Source organism: Tauraco erythrolophus, chromosome 6 (genome assembly GCF_009769465.1).
Source record: "Tauraco erythrolophus isolate bTauEry1 chromosome 6, bTauEry1.pri, whole genome shotgun sequence".
NCBI classification, from domain to species: Eukaryota; Metazoa; Chordata; class Aves; order Musophagiformes; family Musophagidae; genus Tauraco; species Tauraco erythrolophus.
This window is the reverse complement of record NC_141470.1, coordinates 11,378,605-11,398,213: the sequence shown is the minus strand read 5'-3', so window position 1 is coordinate 11,398,213 and position 19,609 is coordinate 11,378,605. Positions and strand designations below refer to the sequence as shown.

The 19,609-nt window shown below is 37.7% G+C and overlaps 1 protein-coding gene across 3 annotated transcripts in view; it reads left to right on the top strand.

Moving 5' to 3' along the window:
- CARS1 (cysteinyl-tRNA synthetase 1) overlaps positions 1-19,609 on the top strand; it is a 37,115-nt gene that overhangs the window by 744 nt on the left and 16,762 nt on the right. For 2 of the 3 annotated variants that reach the window (XM_086612675.1, XM_086612674.1), the window contains exons 2-15: positions 5,162-5,407; positions 8,236-8,327; positions 9,163-9,251; positions 9,557-9,653; positions 10,085-10,183; positions 11,497-11,646; positions 12,878-13,018; positions 13,797-13,885; positions 14,450-14,571; positions 16,443-16,555; positions 17,114-17,242; positions 17,457-17,586; positions 17,911-18,014; positions 19,276-19,373. In XM_086612675.1, the coding sequence (XP_086468801.1) occupies positions 5,162-5,407; positions 8,236-8,327; positions 9,163-9,251; positions 9,557-9,653; positions 10,085-10,183; positions 11,497-11,646; positions 12,878-13,018; positions 13,797-13,885; positions 14,450-14,571; positions 16,443-16,555; positions 17,114-17,242; positions 17,457-17,586; positions 17,911-18,014; positions 19,276-19,373 (1,699 nt within the window). The remainder of the gene's footprint in view (positions 1-5,161; positions 5,408-8,235; positions 8,328-9,162; positions 9,252-9,556; positions 9,654-10,084; positions 10,184-11,496; positions 11,647-12,877; positions 13,019-13,796; positions 13,886-14,449; positions 14,572-16,442; positions 16,556-17,113; positions 17,243-17,456; positions 17,587-17,910; positions 18,015-19,275; positions 19,374-19,609) is intronic. The other variant, XM_086612676.1, reaches the window with a different exon arrangement.

Genomic DNA, 19,609 nt, shown 5'->3' with positions numbered 1-19,609 from the left:
CTGTTCTCCTGCTTGATGGGTTCAAAGAGATGTTCGGTGGCTGCCAGACCGCTTAGTCAGTTGTGCCCTTATCACTGCATCGTCTGCTCTCTTTCACCTGCTTCTGTCTCCCTTTCTGTCTTTCCTAGCCATCTATGTTCTCCCTTGAGCTCATATCTGAACTTTTTGACTTTTCTGGACTTTTTTTTGTGGTTGTGTTTTAATGATGGGTTATACTATGCTATTCCATATGGAAGGAGGGCCAGGGTAGTCCTATAATTTTTGGCACTACTGTAGCAAACGGAGACTTGGAATACCAGTCATACAAGTATGAAATACCATTATGGTATGTAATGTGTTGGAAATTTCTGTCATTCCAGTTAAGGATCTGTAGATTCAAAGATTTGCCCCTTTTTCTTTGTTACTGAAAGTTACTTTCCTGTTGTTCATCACAAGTAATGTTCCTATGTAAGTGAATCCAGAAATGTTTATTCTCGTCATGGGACTGGCTTTTTCAGATGTGTTTTCAGTATCTTAGTTAAGGTAGAGGGGGGAAAAAAACCCACCAGAGGCTCAGTTCAGGAGTACTTTAAGAAGCTTTGCAGTTAAGTTTATTAATGGGCAAATAGTATTTGCTTTTTACTTAGATTGTGATTGCTACTTTTAGTTTCGGTTCAGGGAAAGTGAAAGCGGACCTCATAGGGCTAAAGCAACTAGGACTGACGTGCTTTTCCTTGGTGGTATACTCCCATCTTAAAAATCCTGCTCTGCTAAAAGCCTCTTGATCCTTGTGTGTGACTTTTGAAAAGTCCTTTCTCTCTCTGTCTTTTGTGTGTGTGTGCTGCGTCTTGCATAGATGGAACATCTCTGGTGGTTCAGTTCTTCTGAAGTTTTTATGGAAAAGGATAATTTGTCTTGGCTGAGCAGATAGTTGAACTTCTTTCCAAAGCTACCAGAATGGTCAGCCAGAATGATAGATGGCCCATTTGGAGCTGTATTAATAATGAGGTGTCTTACACTTATCTTTTATAAGTTGTTTTAAATCTGCAAAGGCCAAGTTGGAAGAGAAATGACATTTTAAAATATTCAGAGACATCTAAGATTTCTTCTCAGAGAATGCCTCTGCAGAAATCCCAGAACGTTTCAGTTGTCATCTAATTATGACTGACAAGGTTAGCAGGTTCAGGGAAGCCCAGGAAACCTAATTTTTCCCTGGAGCAAAGTAACTCCCTGTTTTTGTGTCAGCTAGCTTACTGCCTACTTTATGGCTTTTCTGTATTTACTTTGCTGTCAGCACCTTCAAGGAACAGAGATTTCCATTTACGAGTTAATAAAAGTGAAAAACTTACATCAAATTCGATATTGTGTGAGTTACACATCTTGATTAAACTTCAAAAGGTATTTTACGTGCAAATAAAACGTAGAAGCGATCTTATGCCTTTGAGTCTGTGTGTTGCTGCAGTCTTGCAGACAAATTCCCAGTGTCCTTTCGTAGTCTCCGAAGCACTCCATGCATGGAAAGAAGAATGTGACAATTGTATCACCCGAAGAGATCGTACACTGACAATTATTGCATGAGAATTGCATTAATGTCTACAGTGGAATTTTTTTGAAACAACTTTTTAATGCAGGGGGAGTGTTAACGTTATTAACATTCATTCATTTGATTTTTCAAGGTTATTTTGCTACCTGTCCAATGCTCGTGCTCAGTGCTCGTTTTCTGAATGGAGTTGCTCTTGAGTGATATGATTTGATGTCTATGGATCATTCCATTTGCATGAGTTAACATCCAGTGTTATGCAACAGCTCTGTAATACCTTGCTTTTCTGTTGTCAAGATGACACTTCCTAATGCAATTGAGTTGTAGCAACTGTAATTTTTGTTTTGGGAGGGGAAGAAAATTGCAGCAGAGAGAAGGGCTGTTTTCTTAGCCTGGTTTCCTAAAGCAATAGGGGTAAAGCAGCTCAGATCTATATGTATTCATTGGTCCTTCTCCCTCAATAGTTTTTGAATCCATTTATGGCTATTAATTACATTTGACAGTGGGCTGCCTCTTGCATGCAGTTGGCAGACTGAGCAAAGATGGGTTGGAGCTGTACAAGGGGATGGCGATACGGAAGTGTATGGCAAAAGGGTATGAAGCACTTAGGAGGTACCAGGAAATATTTCAGTGGGAGTGTGTGATGAATTAAAGACGTTGTGAGACACTGAGGGAGGGTGGGGGGGAACTGAGGGTGCAGGATATAAATCACAGAAAAGCAAGATTCTGTAGATTTACTGCTCTTGTTCTTAGTAGTGATATAAATTAAATCGGAACAGATTTTTATGTAAAGATAGTTTTGACTGATTTCTTTTGCTGGAAAAGAGATGGACCTCTGGTTTACTGCCTTCCAAAAGACAGTGTTATCATATTTGTTCTTTCTTCCCGGGAGAGCACCCTGTGCTTCAGCAGAAGAGCTTTTATTTTTTTTAGTTCAGTTCAGTTTGCACCTGCTCACAAGAATGCCAGAAGCGAGAATGATTTGTCCTGTACGTACTGAAATAGCATGTTCAGAAGTATTTCAGAGTTGCATTCATAACTCAGCGTTCTCTCAAACACAGCAAATTTGTTGTATCTCTGCATCTGACTGCAGCAGAGAGTAGAGCACACCTGTGCTAGCATTAAGCTAGCTGTCATGGTTTGAAAAGTAGCCATCAGTCTGCAGCTCAGCCCAGCCTGTCAAACCAATGTGGGAAACTCGTGTTGGTACAGTGAGCCTGCTGGGAGCTGGAGACTGCTGTGGGCCCTGAGAAACCCTGTCCACAGCAGCTCCGGTGTGTTCGTGCTGTCCTGTGCTTGCTGTGGTGTGCAGTCATGGACAGGGGTTTGGGCTGAATTTGAGTCAGTGATCAGTCTCGACATAAAGACATCCTCCTGTTAGGTCCCCTGGGCTAGCTGTTTTCTTTGATGTGTTACACTTTCCAGTCTGCTGTTGCAATTGCAACTAGACATAATGTCAAACTTTGTAATTTCAAGTATTAATGTGCATGCCAAGATTGTTTAAAGTCGTTTTGGCTGCTCTGCTTATCAGGGCTAAGCTGGTGCCAACATTGACAGGCAGTATTTGCTGCCTCTCCTTACCAAAATTGGCTTGTATGAGTTCTGTCATCTTTGTTGTATTTGTGTGTAAGTATATGTAGCTTCCCTTTTAGATTGGTTTACAGATGTGGTCGGAAAGCACTTACATTGTTTCAGATACACTGACTTGCTTCCCATTAGCAGCCTGGTGTGTGAATAATGGTCATAATAACCCTAATAATACTTTGCAAATTGAGTGTTGCTTTTCTTGCAATAGATCTTTAAAGATCTTTTCTTTGAGATATAGTTTCATTTCTACACCAATCATTCCTGTAATACTTTTTGTTTTGGCCTTCTCCCTTCTATGATTCATGGACACAAAATTCACGTTCAAGGAAGCCTTATGTCTTAGGCTTCTGTAGTTAATGAACATAACTATTTCAAACTATTTAATGTGTATAAACGTGACATTCTATGATGATAAAGATCAGTAAATATTTAGGAGCCTGAAAAGTTCATAGTTTATAAAATTAGCGCTGTGAGCTGAAGCTGAATGCCATTCAGCTAGGTAAGGCAAGCCCATAAGGTCTAGTTACGAGCCATTATTTACTTGTTATTCCTTATTTATACTGAACAATTACGTGGATACCCCTTGGGAAGGATTGAGCCTTTATGTGCATCTGACTTTGCTTTTGTATATGAATTTTAAATATCTTTTGTGACGTCTTATTATTTTTTCAATCACTGATCTTTTTTATTAGTTCTGCTGGTGTGCCACATATCTTATTTATACTCAGAAGAGTCAAACACAAACATGCTTGGTATCTAGCTGCCATTTCCCTGTCATTCCTGAGCTTAACGATTGATTTCCATATAGGAAATGAGCTGCTCATAAAGTCTTAACTGATGACATTTGGAAAAACTTTTCAATTCTGTAGTTCCTCACATCCTTTTCTAGCCATTGCTTCCCCATCTCCTTTCATCCTTCTCCTTCCAAGAGCATTGATCTGTGAGGACCACCAATGCTTCAGGAACTACTCGTGCAGAAGATGTTTGTACTAGTGTAAGAAGCAACACTTGTGGCAGTCGTCACTGTCAGAGTTTGGGAGCAGGGACAGGTGTTCTCCTGCCTCTCTCACTTCATTGCGCTATGACCTTGGCTATATCTTAAATTACCTTCTTGGCTGACTACGTAAGCAGAATATCGGCTTAATGTTTATACAGCACTGTGAACACGAACGGAGTTACAAACATTGAATCCTTGTAGGAAAATAGGAATGCTAGGTTTGCCTAGTGCCAGCAGTCGCCCAGATGCCATAACCTCCACAGTGCTTCATACCCACTGACTTGCACAGAGCTTGCCGTTACTGCGAGCGTCTCCACCAATTCACAGGACCCTTGTGTTTGCGTCCCTGTGTTTGTAAAGATGAGGCATAACTGAACCTGCTTTGCCTGTGTACCAAATAAGTCATGGAATTAAAAAATTGTGAGGAAGGAGCGTGATCTGATATCCTTTCTGTTCATTTATGTAGATCTTAGTGATTTTAAGTATTATTCATATGTCTGAGGAGCGAAAGTGATATAGAAGTATGGGAATATACAGCAACAGCTTAAATTTTGAGTTGTTAGAGCAAGTAGGAATGATTGAGCGTCATACTGGGAGCTTGCGTACGCGTACCAGTCCTGCAAAGATTTAAGGGTATGCTCAACTTCAGTAGGCATATTCACAGCCTATCCATAGTGTTTAAAATTAGTCATATTAAATGTTTGCAGGATGAGTGTTTTAGCAGCATGGAAAAGAGTGACTGATGAGGTTTGCTGTGAAGAATTTTCTCCTATTTCGAGTAGATGATATTTCTTCATGAAAAGGACCTGTGCTTTTGTCTTTATTACTCTTTGTAAAGATGTCTCCAAAAAACTTATCACAGCATGACCATAATCCTATTAATAGGAAATATATAGTTATTCAGTAGCTTGTATTAAATATATTTTTCTCTTTTTTTTTTTTTTTTTTTGTAATTTGCCAGAGCTAATTTACAGGAGATGTATAGGATAAGGATGTATTTTGGTCATGGGATCTCATTCTTTTAATGCTGACCAAATGTCCTGTGCCTCTCTTTACAGCTTCCAGCTACAGTTTTATTCTGAGCATTAGTGAAGAGGAAGCCAGGGTGAAGGCTTTGAACGAGTACCTGAGCACTCGTAGTTATATCCAGGGGTTCACATTTTCACATGCAGATGTGGAGGTATTCAGAAAGTTTTCGGGACCACCTGTGGACCAGTATATCCATGTTGTCCGGTGGTACAGACACATAGAAGCAATCTATGATGGCAGCAGTGAAAAAAATGAGCCTTGTAAACTTCAAACAAGTGAGTAATATGAAACTGGTGGGCAGGTTACAAACTAGCGGACGTTGTCTTGGTTTTTATTGCCGAGAATTCCTAGAAGTCCCCTTTCATGCTCTCTTGCACACTTTAAAATTTACCGTATCGACTTATATTCAAGGTCATGAAATTCTTCCGTATGGTTACTGTGTAATTGATAGACCCTGACCTACTTGAATGTTAAAGCTCTGTTTCCACATTTCTTTGATTTTAAAATTCCTCAGTGTACAGAATTCGATTATGTGTATATTCTTTACAAAGCTGGATTGTAAAAGTTTGGGGGTTTGGCTTGTTCCCTAAAATATCAGGATTTGCTTAGTCCACTTTGTTTTCCCTGCAAGGCTAACTAAATAGTTGTATAATATACAAATTCATAATAAAGTGAATTATGAATTCTCTTACAATTGTTATTAACACTGAATTTCAAAAAGAATGTTTGGAGTTCTTTTTTAACCCTGGTAACTTAGGCATTGCTGATGATCTGAGGAAATACTAACCGGTTAATCTAGGTCATTGTGTAAGCATGGGTGCTGGCATTTTTGGGAGCTGCATCACTGTCCAAAGTTGTTTTCCAATGAGCAAGTCTAATTCAATTGCTTTATAGCGAGATCCTTGCTCAGGGAGTCACGAAATAATAACAGAGCTGTTGTATGGTGCTTGCAATACCTATAAATGAAGGCATAGTGTCTGTCATTTTTGCTGGTGGTTGTTGACTAATATTACTCCACTGCCACCTTTTCACAACATCTCGTCATGTGTGTTCTCAGTTCCTAGCAGAGCAGCAGTTAAAATCAGACTGCTGCGAGTGGATTCTGTACATGTGTGTGTGCCTGCATGCGTTTGTGCTGGTTACTGATTTCCTTTCAGCAGCGAAGAGACCTTGGCTGTACTGCTGGCTCTGATAGCAAATTTAATGCCACTAACTACAATTTATCTGCAGAATTTCATGGATCAGGGTGGAGCAATAGGAGAAAAAATTTATGTTTTCCTGTCCATGAAATCTCTGATGTTAAGTCTCTCTTTCTGAAGGGTTATGTCTCGTCATCTTCACGATCTATCCATATGTATCGAAAGTCCTGAAATGGTGTTCTGCAGTGTTCACTATGAAAATGGCACATGAATCTGCCACACTTCTTGGACCTTGGATATTTTATCAGTGTTTTTTTGAGCGTATCAGAGAGCTCCAGGAGCTGATTAGAGCAAATGAACTTGAGTTCAACCAGGGGGAAGACTATAGCTGGCAGAGATATATTTAAACAGACTAAACAGTATGCCTTTTACTTTGCCCTCAGTGTCCATGTGGTGGGTATAATGTGACACCTAACTTGGAAGCTAAGAACTTTAGGGTGCCGTATCTGGGATTTTTCTTATGTTTAGTGTGGTTGTAAGTAAAGAAAGCTTTACAGATTTATCTTTTATTAGACTAACCCACATAGACTTCCTTCCCCGAGGGAAACATTAGCTGCAATTAAGCATACCAGCATAATCTTTGTAAATCAAAGAGTAAACAAATCCATACCTTGGTATATGGTCTGTGTTATGGACAGACTGCTCTTGAACTTGAGGTATTCTGTACATACCTGAAATGTTTAGAATAAACACATATTTCCGTGGATCCTTAGCATGGAGATTAAATGGAGTCCATTCATGAGACAGAGTACTACAGTTAATATCTTCTTTTCTTATTTAGGCAGTTTTTCAAAAAAGGAAGATGAGGAAGAGATTAGATTTTTTATACCATGAATGTTTACATTACTTGAAGGTTTTCAGCCAAAATATTCATACGAATATGTCAGGGAAACAGAGTTAACGAAGAGAACTCAGACACAGGATCAGAAAAGCAATTTTGTTGTCAAAACAGTTTGTATAATAATTTAATTGCATACCCTGAGAATTCCTAAGGATAGTGCTGTGCCTATTAACCTGGCAACTTTGCTGTATTTTTGAATTTCCTGGTTTGCTTTCATTGCTAGTTAATGCAATAATTAGTTTAACATCGTTACAGCCGTAAGCAGCCCTGTGCGTAGCAAATTGCATCTCTTCAACAGATGACATACTTCTGTTTGAAAAAACCATGAGTTTAACAATTGTGCTGCTTCTTAAAAATTGTAAAGAAAATAAGTGCAAGAACATTGTCACTAATATTAGCCTGGGTTTTGCCTACTCTCTTTAATGCAAAATTTAGCCTCTTGCTGAGTTGGAGCATATTTGTGGTAAATGAGTGTGTTCAAAAATGCTGTGTGTACATAGCAACAATGTATGATAAAAAGCTGAGGTTCTTTCTAAACCTTTCTGTCTCCCCTCCCTCTCACCCAGAGTACACATACTCTGTCAATATTGGCTCTAGAGACGAACTCAGGTCTCTGGAGATGTTTTTGCAAATTCTATATGAGATCCGTGATGTGCCCTCCCAGTGAAATCAGTGGCATTGCAGAAAGCCTAGGACTGCCATAACACTATTAATAATTCATTAAATTTCAAAGCTCTTGTTAGTGCTTTACCTGAATTGCATGCTCTCACTTTTATACTGTCTTCCTTCCTGTTACTTGGATCAAAAGTTAATAGGAATGGCAAGTCAGAGAGTAGAAAGTAAACTAAATTGAAATAATTTACTTTGGTTTTAGTGGCTTTGTAGGAGGCTCTAACAAAAGTAGTGGGATTTCTAGGATTGGAGCTGCTTTGTCTAATTATGTATGGGGCAGGGTGGTATCTTTTCAAATAACTTAATGATGTGATAAGGAGAAAATGTTGCACTGCAAATCTGTTTGTGGAAAGTGCCTTTTCAGTTCTCTCCAAACCATTTTTTCCCCTAGGTAAAGGCAAGCGTGTGCAGCCCTCCTGGTCTCCTCCCGAAGGAACAAAACATTCTACGCTCTGTCTCTACAACAGCCTGACTCGCAATAAGGTGACTAAACGAAAGAAAAGTGGAGATTTCCATAGAAACACAAATAGAGAAGTCATCAAATGTTTGTTTCTTAAGTGTTTACTCTATGAATAGACTGGTTTCTGGGTTGTATTTTGTGGAAGGTTATCAAGCACGTGCCAGAGATGCTGTGTCGAGTGTGTTTGCTGAAGCAACTGTTATAATACACACAGTAAATATACACGTACTTCACATGTGTGTATGTATGTGTATTTTGTGTAATAGATAGTTCACAGTTGCAGGTTATCATGCAATGTAGCCAGGGGTTCAGCTGTAGCACACAGAAGTGTAGGCAATGTGGATAAATCACACAGTTTCTTTCTTTGGATGTTGTCTGCGTAAAAAAAGTCTTGCCAATTATATTATTGTAATATAAACTGGTAAAACTTCTTGTGGCCTTGTTTGAAAGTCCTTTGGGAAAGGGAGGAAACCTTAAGAATACTGATGTTGTATGGGATATAGTATCCAAGTGTATGTGAAATGATTATGCTCTGTAACCTTTTTCAATGCAAAAGAAAACCTGATCTTCCCTTTTACGAATGCAGGTTGAACCATGCCCTGCCTAGTGCAAATCTTTGTTATCTGATATCCTGATTGACAAGAGTGCAGAAAACATAAGCAGCCACACCTCATTATTTCTCTTACACAGTAAAGATAGTGGTGATCTTTTCTTTTGGTAAAACTGGGAGTGGAGTAACTATTCCTTTTTCGTAATTGTAATCCATGTTGTCACATTCTAATCTCCAAATGTGGTGTTACTGGCCTGAGATCATGTCTTCAATTTCTTCTGATTACTGTGCCTTCTCTTTCAATTAAGGAAGTATTTCAGCCTCAGAATGGAAAAAAGGTCTTGTGGTATTGCTGTGGTCCAACAGTTTATGATGCTTCTCACATGGGACATGCCAGGTACCGCAGTTCCTTATTTTCATATAGGCAATAGCAGTACCTATTGGAAGCAAAAGATTAATAGAAAAAGGTACTTGGTTTCGGTGAATGGATTACTAGAAAATAGTCTTGTTAGACTCAATGCTTGAGGTTTAAGATTTAAAGCATATTACAATATGTCATTGTGTGATTAAAAATTTACTAGTAGATAAGGGAAAATTAAAACTGCTGTAGAACTATTGACTGTAAGATTAAAGTTAGTGCATCGAATAGACATAGGCTTGAGGTGTTCACTAAAAACACCCCTATATCTTTTATGTTTTTAGGTCCTACATCTCATTTGATATCCTGAGAAGAGTCCTGAGAGATTATTTTAAATATGACGTTTTCTATTGTATGAATATTACGGATATTGATGATAAGGTAAGGTCTTTTTAAATTGGTATCTAAAACACTGTACTTTGAGCATGGAAGTCGGAATTATATGTAATTGTCATTTGATAAGCCAAGATAAACCTTACATTTACTTAGACATACATTTTGTGCACAAAGTCATCAATTCTTCTCAGTTTCGTAGCATTCCTATGGTAGCAAAGCCTATATTGTATATAAATGAGTGTCGTCACAAATAATGAAGAGTAAGCGTTTTACAAAGATAACTTATTTATTTGCCTGTTGTTGAGATAGCTAATTAACTATGTATGGTGTGTTTAATTTGTACTACCGCAGGTAATTGTAGCTTGTTAAATTTGTAAGGATTCTGAAAAACCTTTGGTACGTAATGGAGTTAGATTTTAGTTGCACTGTGACTACGTGTCGCTTTATAAAAATATTTTCATGTTTCTTCTTTGTAGATCATCAAGAGAGCAAGACAAAATCACCTTTTTGAACAATATAGAGAGAACAAATCAGCACCAGCTCAGCTGCTTGAAGATGTTAAAACTGCCTCAGAGGTGAGCATGGTATTTAGGTTCTTACTCAGTGATGTAGCAAAGCATCTAAAACATGGAGAAGAGGAGGCTGAGGGGAGACCTGATTACAGCCTACAAATACTTGAGAAGGGATGGTGGGGAGGTGGGGGAAGGGCTCTTTACATTAGTGATGAGTGATAGGACAAGAGGAAATGGGTATAAACTTAGTCAGGGGAGATTCAGGTTGGATGTTAGAAAGTATTTCTTCTCTGAAAGGGTTGTCAGCCACTGGAATAGGCTGCCCAGGGAGGTGGTTGAGTCCCCATCCCTGGATGTGTTTAAGAAAAGGCTGGATGAACTACTTAGCGATATGGTTTAATGGGAGATTAGGGATGGTTGGACTGGATGATTTCTCTAACTTAGAAATCTATGAAATCTATGAATCTATGCTTCTGACTTTGCTGCTTCCTTAAACTTTCTGCTTGTTTCACTTATTTGACTGAACTGGTACCTCACAAATTAGAAATGTTGTTGGAACTGGACATGACTTTGATTTTCTATTGGTTTAGAATTGGTAAGAACTAGCCATGTAAAAGGCATGCCTGACTTTTATGTCCATAGAACTTGTTGGTGGGGAAAAAGCTCAAAAAACATTTGGATGTTTGTGCGTTAGAATTCAAACTTTAAAAATAACCCTTTAAAATAGTTTTTTAAAGAGTGGTATGTCCATAAACTTTTAAAGCTCATGAAATTTCTTCTGACATTTTCTTATGGTTTTCTTACGAGATTTTGTACTATTGGTGGACTTGGAAAAAGCAAAAAGTCTCCAAAGCTTTAGGGATTTAATAAATTGTGTATACGGGATGGAAGGTGGGGGAAGGTGATTCTCTGGTCATTTTTCGAACTACAGATCACAAAGAGGTTATCAGTCTAATGAATTGAATACAGGCCTGGGCATAGGAGGCCTGGAAATTTTGCCTAACTATCATTGCCTGACATGCTCTCTAAGCATAGCATTTAATCTCTCTATGTTTCACCTTAAAGCTTATCATTTTCAGATTTGTGATAATCAACTGTGTAATTAAGGTGCATAGAAGATGAAATTTACTGAACAACAGTAATGATGATGTAGTAATTTATAGAATCTTTCTGAATTCAGATGTGAACTAAGTTCTTTTCACTTTTATTTCTTCTGAGGAGTATGTGTCAGTAGTTTGATATGAAAGCTTTTTATGTGGTATAATGTATTATTCATCACCAGCGAGGTACTATGTGGCTAAGATAATATATTGCGTATGGAGCATAGCACTACTGCACTGGAAGTTGCTTTCTAATTTATTTTTTTTTAATTGTAGCTCTTTTCAGTTAAATTAAATGAGACAACAGACCCAGATAAAAAGCAAATGTTGGAAAGAATTCAAAATGCTGTGAAGTCTGCTTTTGACCCTCTACAAGAAGCTGTGCAAATGAAGCTCCCTGCAGAAGAGATCAACAGATGTCATGAGGTCAGTTTGAGGTCCTTTTTAAATTATATTTGACTTATATTTGTTAGAGGTTTTAAAGATAATCTTTAGTTTGTGTAATTCCCTGAAACACTGTGGAAATTTGTATTCATAAAAAGAGGAATGGTGGGCCTGAGGACTTTTTAGTACTTTGCATTCAATGTAAGACATTTGATCCTTGAATTCAACTATATCGGCTCTGGATGCCGTTTTTCTCAATGACTTTTTTTTTACCCCCACCCCATGATAATTACTCAGTCATTTTTAGCTTTCCAGCAGGATTTTTCTCTTGCGTATATTTAGACTTTCTCTTTGGCTTTTTTGTCTTGATGAATTAGTTTCAGTATAAATTACTGAACACGCATTTATGACATTCCAGTATCAGTGGCAGTTTTCTACACAAGTGTTTCTGTCTCTGATCACAGAAGAAAATACGTTCCAAAAAATTATGCTCAGGATAATTTTTACTCAAAGACCATTGATAGTGACAATAATCCTGTTGACTTTATTGGACTTCGGTACTGTCCTGGTAACCAAGTCAGGCAATATAACTGCTGTCTTTTAGTAATTGGTTTCCACTTTCATCTTTTCTTGCTTTCTGATTAGTTGTGATAATTACTGTAGGAAGCATAGAGTATGTGCTCCCTTCTTCAGAAGAATCTCTCTAAATTACTTTTTTTAAAAAAGAAGTCCAGCTATTCTAATACCAGGTGTCTATATAAAAGTGTATACTGACCTAACAGAATTTTAAAAACAACTAAATTCTAAGCAATCATACCTTCAGGGCTATATCCTATTATTAAAAAATGTCATCTTTTCATATAAGACTGAAATATGTCCTTGCTGATGTTCAGATTAGTCTTTCAAACACTTTCTAGCAATGTGCACAGTAAGGCTTCTGTTAGGATTATCCATTTGTAATGGGGGAGGAATAGATGATGTGATAGAACTGCAGGTCCCATCCGTTGTTGACAGTGTAAATTCCACATGCCTGTTTAAGCGATTTTTATCAAAAAAGATGTCACTTTTCAATTTATCTTCCTTCCTCTGTTTGTTTCATCCATATTCATGAAGGGCAATATTATAAAAATCTGGTAGAAGCATGGATTACTCTGTATTCATAGCCACATGTCTTCTTCCTTAAACAAACCTCTCTGTTCAGAATAAGGCCTTTCTGCCGACTGTAAACAGGGCAAGTCTTTGATCAGTTGCACTTACAATTACTGTTTTATAGGTGCTGTTGGAAGAAGCCAAAGATTTGCTGTCTGACTGGTTGGACACAAAATTTGGCAGTCAGGTGACTGACAATTCCATATTCTCAAAGCTCCCCAAATTCTGGGAGGGGGAATTTCATAGAGATATGGAAGCGCTCAATGTAAGTAAACAAACTGTTTCCTGTTTTAAAGGTGTCTGTGCCATGCCTCATAATATCCAGAATACAATTTAACTTCTTAACAGCTATCAAAAAACCTCATATTTCAGCCTTACTGATAAAGTTTTTCCTGTAATACGAATAGGTAGCTGTTAAATCAGCACCTGTTCTGTTTTCATCCCAACAATCTTAAATCCATTGTGCATGTTACCAGGGACAGTTAACCAGTGATCAGGTTTGATGTGTGCACTCCATCCCTTCCACCTGGTGTAGCTTGGGCTTATAGCCATAAACTGATCTGGAAGTTTGAGGTAGAACCTGTTAGCTGCACAGGAGAGCCCTGCCAACCTCAGCATTTAAACTGACTACTTACCAGTCTTCAGCCACTAAGAAATTATGTGATAGTAACGATCGAGGACAGATTTGTCTGTTACAGATGAAATATCATGTCATATGCCATGGTTCAGATCAGTGAAGGTTTGTTTATTTACCTGCAAATCAGGTGGACTTATTGCCTGTTCTGTCAAAAGTGCAATAAGTAGAAGAGCTGACATCTCCCAGTAGTTTGTTGTTAATGTCGCCTTAAAGGCTGAGGAAAAAATGACCACAGCACATTGTTTCAGAGCAGAAAGGTTGAAATAGGAGTCTTAGATTCTACTGTCGCTTGTTTTTGAGCTAATTTTTAACCAATGTACCATACATATATACACAGTGCATATTTGCATATGTATAAGTATTGCATATATATAAACATATATAAAATCCTACTTTTTATCTATAGGTTTTACCTCCAGATGTTTTAACACGGGTTAGCGAATATGTGCCAGAAGTTGTGGATTTTGTGAAAAAGATTGTGAATAATGGTTATGGGTAAGTTTGCTACTGGATGCTGAACCTGTGGTTCTCTGGCATGTTCTTCCTTTAAACCTACATTTTAAAATTTTATTAAAAAGAAAAAAAAAGGGCGACAGTTCAAAATTGAACTGAATTTGCACTGAATTATCAGCATTCCCAGTGGTCCTGAAACTTACCTTTGTGTCAGAGGTTTTATTATGGCTGTAGTGGGACAAAATTAGCAAAGTGAAGGACAAAATGGACTGAAACAAACCAGATTTGTTTAATATTGTTGCAAAATATGAAAAGAGACCAGCTCTTGGGACTGTTATCTGATGTGTCACCTCTTAAGAGCGTAACAAAACATGTTAGTTGTTTTCCCTTTGATCGATTTTATTTATGACTTTCAATGATTTGTCTGAAGTCTTTACGGTAAGGCCTCAGAACTTAGGCTCACCTAAGTCATCTTTACAATATTGAGCAGTACCATACTGTATGTGGTTTCACTAGAAAACTTGAGTTTAAGACAGTGATTTTGGGGGATAAAATTCAGTTAGTCTTGGTAGAAAGTTAGCTAAATAATGTTTTTTAACTTTTCAGGTATGTGTCCAATGGATCTGTATACTTTGATACTATGAAGTTTGATTCCAGTGAAAAACACTCCTATGCTAAGTTGGTTCCTGAAGCTGTAGGTGATCAAAAAGCTCTTCAAGAGGGTGAAGGTAAAAAGGGGAAGTAACATTTGCTTAAGTTGCTGAAGAAACTGATGATTTGTTGATCTCTTCAACTGATTTTCATTTGGATCACAGTTACTGTCAGAGCTGAATGGTTTACCTGCTGCGCTTCCTTTACCAATAGGTTTCTTTTCCAGAGTTTTGTAGCTTGAGCAGCACTTTCCTGGAAGTTTTTCATTGGAGAATTGTAAGAAATGTTATTCATTCTAGGATGTTTTGGGGGTGTTTGTTTGTTTGTTGTCAAAATTGTGAGTAGCTCAGTCATCTGACTATAGCCCAGCTATTTGGCTGTTCACCTAGTTCAGAGTAGGAGGAGCAAAGACCTGAAGCTGAGTCTTCCACATGCCAGGTTACAGCTCTCCACACCAGGTTATGATTATTTCATGACAAATATTTGGGTTCCTCTTTCATACTGAAAATTCTTTTTACTTGGTAAACCTTGTTGTGTTGGACTAAATCCAAATACAGATTTTTTGAGTTGAGCCATAGAAGAGGAGTAGCTTAAAATGCTCAATAAACCAGACCCATTTGTTATTTGCTCCTAAGGTTGTACAGTTTTAGTAGCAAATCATCCATGAAGTATCAGAAGAATATTAAAAGTTTTTTTTGTAACACTCATAGTAGGTGAAATTAGTGCACTCATAGGTGAAGCTAACAATTTCTGAGAGATGCAGCTTAAAATGGATATGATTTTTTTTTCTTCTTAATTTGAACCCTTATAGCTGAAATCTGCTATGTAAATGTGACATAAAAGGTGCCATCTTAAACCACCATCTTTGTGGTAATGTGGATGTATCATTTCCACCAGTCACTTTCGTTGATGCGTTCTGTCCTTTTGCAAGTAGGAACTGATGCTGAGTGATAAATGTCACTAACCAGTAGTATGCATGTGTTAAGTGATTGCTTGTGAGCTTAGCTGCTTTTACTCATTTGTGATGATTGTCCTTCCCCTGACAGATAATGTCATCTTGACTATTGCAGGCAGCAGAAATGCTAAGCTTTGAAAGTTGCAATTCATGTAAATAGAAGCATAATTCTTTTTATATTCAAAGTGCATAATGTTAGATATTAAAAAATATTGAGACTGCAGGTATCTCAACCTCTACATCAAAATTAGCTGATAAGTTTAACCTTCACAATTTTGTCCTTATTCTGTCTTGGATTCTTATGCGGAAGATGCTATTGTTAACCATGTTTAGTCGTGGACAAAACTGCAGAAATGGTAAATTCCCTGTGTTTTAAAGATGATATACTGAGAGTACCACCTAAATGATCAAAGGAGCTAACAGCAATTAATGCATAACACATCTGTGATGGTACCAAAATAAACATAGCTATTGAACAGCTACCAGCCGTTCTGTGCAGCAACTGAGATTAGAGGTGGAAGAAATATCCTAAGAGCATGTTGTGTGTGCAGATTGAGACAGTCCTAGCCTTAATTTTGATCCTTCTGACTTTGGAGTGAATTGATTCTGCAGTCTTACTTGTCTATGAGTACACAGTTTTTTGTTTCTGTATTTCTTTTTCTGTAACTGCGATATTGGAATTGTGCCTGCAGGGAGAACGTAGATGAATCTCATGTCAAAACTTAGAAAGCAGTGCAGCTGATACTTGTTGTCAGGTTTCCTGTCAACCAAACCTTATTCAAAACCCCAAAAGATTATCAGGGTTAATTACAAGGAATTTTAAGGGCTGAGTGTTGTTCTTTTCTTTTATTTATTTATTTATTTATTTATTTATTTATTTATTTATTTATTTATTTATTTAAATTAACTTGATGTGAGGTACAGCGAAGTAAAAAAAACAATAATGCTCGTATTTAAATAAAATATATATATTTACATCCTCTCTTTTGAAAGGTGACCTGAGCATCTCAGCTGATCGCTTAAGTGAGAAGCATTCTCCAAATGATTTTGCTTTGTGGAAATCCTCCAAGCCAGGAGAACCCTCATGGGACTCTCCGTGGGGAAAGGTAAGGACATTATAATCAGGATTTAGATGTTCTACACCTTATTAAATAGTGTGTTACACAGATACTTTGCCTGACCTCTATTAATAATGTATATTAATAATGTATAAATTATGGGGATCTTGTATTCAACAGCAGATTCTGTTGCTATGTTCATTTAATAATTTAGAATGTGTATCAATCTGTCTGCTTGACACTTTTTAAACAGAAGTCTGCATGCAGGCTCATGATGACTGTTAGTGGCATTTGTCCTCCATTTATCTACAGGCTTTATCTGCAGTAATTTCGGTATCTTTTTTTTCCCTTATGAGCAAAAATATTAATGTAATTTTAAAAAGAATAATAAGCAGCATAATCAAAGCATCACAGAGATATATGCCACGTTTGATCTTTAAATCCAACATTATACTTTTAGGAAGCTGAGAGTGAAAATCTTTTTTCTCAGTAACGCTCTTATCTCATTTCCTCCGGTGTGTAATTGCTTAGGGCAGACCAATGAGGGAATGATACATAGGCAGGAGAGGAAGACAAACAACTGGTAAAAAAGTAATGTCTTAACAGGGTCGTCCAGGTTGGCACATTGAATGTTCCGCGATGGCTGGATCCATTCTAGGAGAGTCGATGGATATTCATGGAGGAGGGTTTGATCTCCGATTTCCCCACCATGACAATGAACTGGCACAGTCTGAGGTGAATGAGCTGTCCTTCAGTTTCTGCAGTGAGAAACCAACATGCTTTACTTTGACTGCAGCTTAGACAAATCCATCAATTAATTTTTAAAACTTTATGTGTGATTTGTAGAAGCCTAACTTTTTGTTCTTGGGATTTTATTCTTAAATTATCCTACTGCATGGTATGTATCTAAACAGTGTTGGGTCTTTGGGGTTTTTTCTTTTTGCTGCAGGCATACTTTGAAAACGATCACTGGGTTCGGTATTTTCTGCATACTGGGCACTTAACAATTGCTGGCTGTAAAATGTCCAAATCTTTGAAGAATTTCATTACCATAAAAGATGCACTGAAGAAACATACAGGTAAAAATTACTTTGGAATTTGAATGCTTTTGATGTACTTTGAGTGGTGACTGTGGTAATTTTGTTATTCAGGCACCTAATGGAGTTTCCAAAAATGGCTAACTTCAGGTGTTTTTCTTCTTCACTAACTTTAGAACAGCTTCCTGTTCTTCTATTCCTTGTCGATATTATGTGCATGGATAATAGTGTTCTTGCTTTTTTGGTAGATGTATTGATAGTAAGAATATTAAAAATTGTTATGTTCCTAGCCACTGCAGTATTGGAGGCCATAAAAATGCTCTTGATTATCATTATTTTCTGTGTTTGTTTTGAAACTTCTAATAGCACGACAGTTACGGTTGGCTTTCCTCATGCACTCTTGGAAGGATACACTGGATTATTCAAATAATACCATGGAGTCAGCTATTCAGTATGAGAAGTTTATGAACGTACGTAAGCTTTCCCTTCCTCCTCCAGCTCTCTAAGCTTTGTGTTGTCATATGTGTTTCAAGGAATAGAACCCAAGGATAGGCCATGTCCACAGACTGATTCTGCCTTCTCAGTTCAGGAGGTGGGATGTACACAATGTACACTGTGGGATGTACAGAAGGAGGCTGTACGTAGTTTTGAGATTGTTGATCTTGGTCTCTTCAGCAGAAGTTATTCTGCTTTTTATGTAAAATGTTTGGTTTGGGCCACAGAATAAGTGAAAATGACTTTTCACCAAACTGGATGCCCACATAAAACAGGCCCTCGCTATAACGCCATTTTTTTTCTTCAGCTTCCATTGCTAGCAACACATTTAAAAATCTGCCATGAGAACTCTTGTCTGAACTTTTTTTAAGTGGTTTTGTGTTTGAGCAGCTTGGTGTTAAGAGTATCATAGTTTATCATGCAGTGGCAAAGCCAAGAAATAGAACTGAATTACTGTCCAACTATGATTTAGAGAGTTAGGCAAAATGTGTGAGTTTCCTTGTTTTGACAGACAATCAGTAGATCCTGGCTGTTACCCAACAATAAAGGGGTTAAAGTTTTGTGTAACAGTTTCATGAAAGGTTCAGTGGCAGTAGGTGATTTACACATACCTAAAGAAACTAACAAGACGTCCATCCTTGAAGCTGTCAGCAGTGATTAAAACAGAGACTCTTTATCAAGAACTGTCTGCCCTTGGAGGGAACATCCCAGAAACTGCATAAACTGCATAAACTTTGTTCTCATGTTTTTCTAAACTGTGAACATGCAGTGACTTGGGGGAAAATGTCATTCCGGCAGGGGGAGATCGCGACCACCGACTCACGGACCACCTACCCTAATTACAGCCCAGACCCAAAAGAAAGGGGCGGAGGAGGAAAACTGAGCATGCGAAGTAATTTACATGAAAAGCGAGAGAAAATTAACCAATTGTTTAAGAATATGTAAATATGTTATGAATTATGCATGACTGTAGTGTATAACTAATTTTCTGTCCAGAAGCCGGTGTGCACGCTAGGAGGAGAAATCCCCCGTGCACCCAGCGCTGCAATAAAGGATACCTGCTTTCTAAAACTCTAAAATGAGTCTTGGAAAGTTCAGTTTCCTTTTCAGATATCATGGCTGAGACAGCGCTGAAACCATAAACTTTAGGAGGCAATTAAGAAATAATGTCTTTTTGTAGTAAACATTGGTTGTGTCTAATTTAAACTGATTTTTAGCTTTATTCTTCTTTTATAGGAGTTCTTTTTAAATGTGAAGGATATTCTTCGAGCTCCCACTGATGTGACAGGCCAGTTTCAGAAATGGGAAAATCAGGAAGCAGAGCTGAACAAAAAGTGAGTGGAGCATTCCTACTTCCTGTGAATAACCGTTGCATAGCTACATGTTTAGTTTTTTGGGTTTTTTTTAATTGCAAAATGACTTACTGTGTATGTAGTGATATTTATAAGTCTGCAGCATTTGCAATGAATACCCCGACTCTGTACAAGTGAATTTAATCATGTAAAAGCTTTATCAAGTATAGATGAAGTTGTTAATTTCCTTTTTGTTTATGTTAAGTACACTGGCGTGC